This window comes from Colias croceus, chromosome 17 (assembly GCF_905220415.1).
Source record: "Colias croceus chromosome 17, ilColCroc2.1".
Classification (NCBI taxonomy): domain Eukaryota; kingdom Metazoa; phylum Arthropoda; class Insecta; order Lepidoptera; family Pieridae; genus Colias; species Colias croceus.
Genome location: NC_059553.1, coordinates 6,744,517 through 6,751,652, shown reverse-complemented (window position 1 = coordinate 6,751,652; position 7,136 = coordinate 6,744,517). Strand labels below are relative to the sequence as shown.

Genomic DNA, 7,136 nt, shown 5'->3' with positions numbered 1-7,136 from the left:
CTGTGTTCTACACGCGGTTGTTATTTTTTCCGTCTAACGACCCAAAATCATGATTTCGTTCGAAGTTCGTTCGTAAATTATATCTATCAAGAACAGTCTGTGGATTTAACTGAGTCTGTGCTTCTTCCATTTTTCTATTGACTGTGACAGTTACAACTGACAATCAAACGCGGTGTATTTTGACAGCTTTTCTCAATCCTCATTCCTCGCATTTAAATTAATTTTCCCGATCCTTGTTCTTTGATCTTTCTAATTGATTTAAAACTTTTCTATGATTTAATGAATATTTCTATATTATTTTATTCAAGAATAATTCTTGACACTTCAAGTCAATGACCTGATACAAAAACAAGTATAGAATCAGCTGAAAATGAAAGAGAAATGGAATTGTATTTTGTATCTTATCTGGTTCTCCTATTTAATTATTGCCGGGATATTAATGTTTGGGCACGGATTTCTACTATCACGAAAAACTCTTGATGATGTATCACAATGTGTATCTTATGAAAAAGTTGGTTGTGATGGGCAAGAAAGTTTAACCGCGCCAGTCGATTGTAAATCTGATAATTTTGAACTTTTATTGAATAATCCTGGTGCGCCCTTAATATGCTCTTCATTGCGGAACAGAGTTGTGCTTATATTAGTTGACTCGTTACGGTACGACTTCACAGAGTACGACGAAAATCTAGAAAGCCCTTTGTATTATCAAAATCGGTTGCCTGTTATATATAAAACCCTAAAGAAATGGCCGGAAAGATCCAGGCTATACCGCTTTATGGCAGATCCACCTACAACTACGTTTCAGAGAGTTAAGGCCCTTGTAACCGGGTCTCTTCCTACATTTGTTGATGCAAGTTCAAATTTTGCAGCATTAGAGCTACATGAGGACAATATCATAGACCAGGTATGATATAATATGTCATCATTATTATTGTATCATGAGATGTCTTATATATATAAAAAAAATTATAGTCTAAAGATTGTAATTTTCATTTCTCTTGTAAGGTGGTTAAAAGTAATGGTCATGCTGTTCTCCTTGGTGATGATACATGGTCCAGGTTGCTGCCAGGGCGCTGGCTTCGATCACACGCTATGTATTCATTTCATACTTGGGATTTGGATACTGTCGATACAGGTAAAGTGTGTGTGTACTGTAAAGAGGATCTTTTCTAACAAAAGTCTTAGAAATATATTTGAACTATTTAAAAGTTACTGAAGGTATATATAAAGGATATGGAACAACATAATTATTCAAAGAGAGATTTGAAAGCCGATTTATTTCTTTAAAATGGAAATAATCATACTGTTAAAATATTTTAAGCCAATATTTAATAATTAGTCTTAAAATATACTGTAAGCATTTAATTTCAGAGGTTGATTCAAAAATCTATGATGAGTTAAAGCAAGATGACTGGACGCTACTACTAGCACATTATTTGGGAGTAGACCATGCCGGTCACAGATATGGACCAAACCATCCAGAAATGACGAGAAAACTGAATGAAACAAATAATAGACTGGAGAAGATAATTGATGCACTGCCATCTGATGCTATTTTGTACGTCATTGGTGATCATGGAATGACTGAAACAGGTATTTTCTATTCATTATATACTTCAACATGCAACTTGTTGAAAATTTTAATAAAAAAAAAGTAGATAAATCTTATGTTCTTTAAATTGATCTAGTTTTTAAGAATTCACATCTATAAAATTTTAATCAGTAATACTCCATATTTGGCTGTTATTTTCGTCCTATGTAAAAAAAATGTAACCTTTGTTTTTCTTTGGTCTTCCAAAATTGTGAAAAAAGCATATTGTAGTTTAATTTTTCATCAAAGATTAACTAACAATGATTAATAAATCTTTTACATGCTGACGAAGGCGCAGGTAATACCACATCAATCCTTAATTTTATTCCACGAACATTTATCCATATTGTAACGTCAAACATTATTCAGGTGACCACGGTGGTGAGACGAAAGCAGAGCGAACTGCAGCTTTATTCGCGTATTACAAAGGTGGTCTAGCTGGTGAAGGCAGTGACATTGAAATCGGTAGAGAGATACAGCAAACTGACTTGGCTCCTACGGTCACTGCGGTTATAGGGAGTGCGCCGCCAGCTCCGTCCTTAGGCAATGTGTTGATGCCGCTACTGCCAAAGATGTCGAAGACTAATACGTTGTTGCATTTGAGCAATAATTTGAAACAAGTGAGTATTTTAAATTGTTTTTGTGCTAAAGCTAAAAGTTGTTAAAAAAGTTTGTATGTATAAGAGTAAGTGAAAATGCTTATTTCTTAAGTGGATGACATATTTTAAGTTGTTTAGCGAGAAAAATATGTGGTAAAATTTGGATGGCTTTAATAATTTATTTTATAGTGAGGAAACTTGAACAATCTTTCTTTATTGCTAAAAATGTTATCGTGCTTAAAAATCGTCAAGTGTAGCTATATTGTATTTTCAAAAAAAAGTAGGGTAGTAAAATATATTATGGTTTGCAGGGACTCGATTGCATGACATTGCTTGGAATGCCGCAATTACTTATTTATTTATATTGAAATATTAAAATTATTTCCTTTGTTTTAGATATCACAATATTTAGTGAGATATGGAGAAGAATCTCAGCAAGTGTCCCTAGATAGATTGGCTGAACTGATTAATTCTACAAGAGACCAAATAGAAAAAACTTTTAATGTGAAGACACAAGAAGACCTTAAAACTTATGTAGCTGATGTCAGGTAATAATATTATTGATAATTTGATATCTCAGTATCTTCAAAATTTGAAGAGTGTGTGATAAACTGATTTATGTTTTATCTTCTAATGTAAAAATGACTTTTTCTGAGCATTGTTTATATTCAAAAAAATGTAAATCAAAATCTTGAATCTACGATTTATTTTTTTGATTTAATTTTGTAGGTACATAGGGCATTTTCTAAAAGAAAAATTATTCTTTTAACTCTAAGTATATTCTTATCTGATGATTAGAAATGTTGACGCAATTCATTGCAGTATAGTGATAAAAAAACTATGACGTACATTGAATATGTACTACTTACAGTTTAATATATTTTTGAATTAATTTTAGAAATTTGAGCAATCGTTTTTTTTATATCATAAAATTTTCGTCATTTCCTTCTTTTAGAGTTCCATATTTATTCTTTCTAATCTCATGAAACAACATAATAATTTCTATGTAAATAATTACCTATGAAAGTAAAACAGCTTAAAAATTAATGTTATTTAAAACTAGCTGCGCTTCGCGGCTCACGTGGCTCCGCTCCTGTTGGTCTTAGCGTAATACAGCTTTCAGCCTTCCTCAATAAATGGGCTATCTAACACCGAAAGAATTTTTCAAATCGTACCAGTAGTTCCTGAGATTAGCACGTTCAAACAAACAAACTCTTCAGCTTTATAATATTAGTATTAGTATAGATTAAAGTCTATTTCCTACAACAAACTATTCTTTTTACATTGTTTCAGGACCCTAATAGATACCATAAGGAACGTATTCAGAGAAGTGTGGGTTGAATTCGATTCGCTATCAATGTTAAGGGCTCTTCTTTTGCTCCTTTTAGCAATATTTTTCAATTGGATCATAGCTGAAGGAATCCCAGTGGAACGAATTCCTCATGTATTTGCCAGTTCCTTTGTCCCTACTGGTATAATATCCAATGCAGTGTGCATTTCATTGGTGTACACTGGATATTATTTCGAATTATATGAAGATCTGGAAAGTGCAATTATTCTGACGACTGGGTTAGTTTCTGGGGCAATAACTTGTGCGTTGGCTATGCTCCATTGGGATGGAATTACTCAGAAATGGTACGAAGGTCGTACGCAGTTTTACGAGCGATTCGCGCGTTCTGCTTTATTCGCATCTGCAGCTGTTTTAGCATCCAACAGCTATATAATAGAAGAAGGTTCGGTACTATCGTACCTCTCTTTGAGCGTTTTGGGCGTAATTGCCTGGAATATTAGTAATTTGAAAGCGTTAGGTTTATGGGCGGGGTGTGGGGCAGTTTTAGCTTTATCTAGGTCGTATAGAGGTTGTAGGGAGGAACAAGGGGATTGTTGGACGTCCGGGGGAAATTTGCCAACTGGGCAAGCGTCTAGGGCAGCGTTAGTTATAGCGTTAGGTTCGGTAGCAGCTGTTGTAGCGGTTGCTAGGCGACACGTGGCTTGGCGAGGATATGGGATAGTTATAGCGGGTATATTTACTTGTGCTCATTGGGCGGTGGGGTGGGGTTCACTTGGGTCGCCAACTCGTTCTAGATTATTGGCAAGAGTCGCTTGGCTGTTCATTGTGACTATGTTTGGACTTCTTTTGAAGAAAGATCGCAATGGTCCGACGATTCCTTTAGTAGTGGTTGGATTGCTGTTTTACTTGGCGAACTGTTTGGTGCTTGGCGCCTCGTATGCGCCTGCGGCTGCATTCGCGTTGTTGACGGGATTTTTGGTTCTGAACATCGTCGCTTTGATGAAGATTGAAGGATCTACGAAATATTGTAAGTAATTTGGAATCTAACTCAATAAAATGATAAATAACATTCATTCTTTAAATTTTAACTAATGTAACCTACATATTAAAGACATAATGTTTTTACGTAATTTAAGTCTATTTTTTTTTCATCTAGCTTTTCTATCATATAAATAATATTATACATAATATTTTTGCAATTCCAGTTTTGTAATAAACTAAAGTGTATTTTCCAGCTTTATCCTCCCGGTGCAGTTCAAGCCTAGCCTGTATATGGGCACTACTAGCATCCTACCACTTCTATGGGGCTGGTCACCATCCCACGTTGAGCCATATTCGTTGGACAGCTGTCTTTCACGCTGGTGACCCTAATTACCTGCCGTTTGGACATGTTATATCGTTTGTGTTGATGACTGTCAGTTTGTTTGGTGAGTTGAAGGGATTTTTATATGGGTTGATGGTTATCGAAGTTTCCAGAACGTTTATTTATGCGTAAAACACGTTAATTGTCAACGGAACGATTATATTTATTTAATATTCGCTTTTTTTGAAGTCACCTAATTGTAAATTAAATAAAAAGAGCGTGTGTGCTGACCGCACGTGTCAGAAGTGAAAGTTCTTGTGATTCAAAGATACCAAAATAATCGCTATCCATGACGTGACGGTATTGCCATGTTGCGACCTTGAAATTTTACTCTCAACGCGCCTAAAGATGTTGCAGTTCAAAAAATAATTTGGGTTTATCGCATCTTTCATATTTTAAATTAGGAAATTACGGCATTAAGGCTAATATTTATAAATGCAAAGTTACTATGGTATTTAAATAATTCTGAGCAAACAAAATACATCAAACATTTTTTGAATTTCATACTTTCTTATCACAGTTTGCGTTTAAAGCAAAATCTCAGTTCTACTTTTTAATTATTTACTTAAACTTACTATGACACTATTAGATAATGCTTATCTTGATCAAATACCTACATTGAAAAATATGTATGCTTACTGAATTCCTTGGGATGTAACTTGTATTAAAATAGGACAGGTCTTAATTTGCATTACATGTATATATTATGAAAAATGATTTCTGTCCGATGTTCTAAACGCAATAAGAAACGTAAGATAAAATAACTATGAGTCAGCTATTGGGTTATAATTCTTTCCGCGCTTAGTTTTATGTACAAAGACATTGAAATGGATGTATTCTTGTCTTTTATAAATGGGATTGGGAAGAAATAATAGATTTTTGATAACATGTAAAATCTTTATTAAAATTTATATCTGCTATTTATGTAACTCTACGTTACACAAAAATTTATCGAGCTGTTACACAAATAACGTGATAGGAAATGTTTATATAAGGGGGATATTTTTTGAATGATGTTAAATAAAGCAATCATTAAAATCAGTTCAAAAGTTTTTGAGTTATAAGTGCTAACAGTTTACACCACTTTCTTATGTTCTTATTCAAATTATGTATTTAAATATTTATTTTCCCAGGTATGCCAATGATGTACGGTGCGACGGTGCCTCTATTAGCACTCTGGGGCCGCAATGGCACTTCATTGGGCCCCCGCTCGCAGTTGGCGGCCGTTTTCGCGCTTTGCCTCAAGTTTTCACTTTGTTTTGCTATCAGGGTAAGTTATTGCAGAATGAGGTCCTAGTTTTATGTATAGAATTTTCGTCAGTGTAGTAAAATTTTGAATTCTCTCAGCTGCATATGTATATCATTCGATTCCATGAAGACATGATTCTAATTTTTAATGAATAAATCATTTTATATTTCTCAACAAAATATTATCCTGTGTGGTTTCATAAATCTAGTCTATCTATTATCACTTATGTAAATTTAATTGCCGATAAATGATTTAAAAAAAGTTATATAAATTTACTTTATTGCACACAAAAACATTATTTTTAATTTTTTTTTTTTACTTTTTGCAGGTATTCGCATGCGCACTATCAGCCACGATCCATTGTCGGCACCTAATGATATGGGGCGTGTTCACACCGAAACTAATTTTCGAAGCCGGTGCCTGCGCATCGGCACTTTTCGGCACTTTACTCGGCGCGGCACTTAGCGCGTGGCACTTGCCAGCACATAATAGAAACAGTTGACAAAAACGGAACAATGCTTGATAGACTGATTTATTTTTTGATAATGCAATAATTAGGAGGTTGATGTGCTAAATAAATTGTGCAAGTGGTTTGACAGGTAGGTGACTGTGCCGTTTTTTGAGTTATCTGTGGATTTTTTTTTATTATTTTCAGGTTTTTTATGGGTACAAATGCAACAAATTGTAGGTAATAAGAATCGAGCCAGCCGTTTTTAGGTTGTTACTTGTAAAAGAATGATATCCTAAAAGAAAAGTGCAAGATTATATCCTTGTCTTTTTCTAATAAAATCCTTCATATTAACAATGTGAGTCACAAAATATTTAAACTATTTATACAAATCTATCTGAAAATATTTAGTTATGCGGCCCTAATAAAAAGAAAAGTTTTTTAATGAGATGTTACTTACCATTAAAAAGTAACAAAGTGACTAGTGACTACTGTTATAAATACAAAAACAAAATATATATTCACCGCTTGTTTTCATTGCAAAAGAAACAATATTATCTTTTTACTACGTTTTATACAACCTTTGGCTGTATTG

At 33.8% G+C, this 7,136-nt stretch overlaps 1 protein-coding gene across 1 annotated transcript; it reads left to right on the top strand.

The window, feature by feature from the left end:
* The first annotated feature begins 184 nt into the window (after positions 1 to 184).
* LOC123699378 (GPI ethanolamine phosphate transferase 3) lies at positions 185 to 7,136 on the top strand. The gene is made up of 9 exons (XM_045646317.1): positions 185 to 904; positions 1,006 to 1,135; positions 1,372 to 1,593; positions 1,961 to 2,211; positions 2,587 to 2,738; positions 3,484 to 4,508; positions 4,717 to 4,908; positions 5,978 to 6,114; positions 6,422 to 7,136. The coding sequence occupies exons 1-9, from the start codon at positions 371 to 373 to the stop codon at positions 6,593 to 6,595; spliced, it is 2,817 nt and encodes a 938-aa protein (XP_045502273.1). The 5' UTR covers positions 185 to 370; the 3' UTR covers positions 6,596 to 7,136.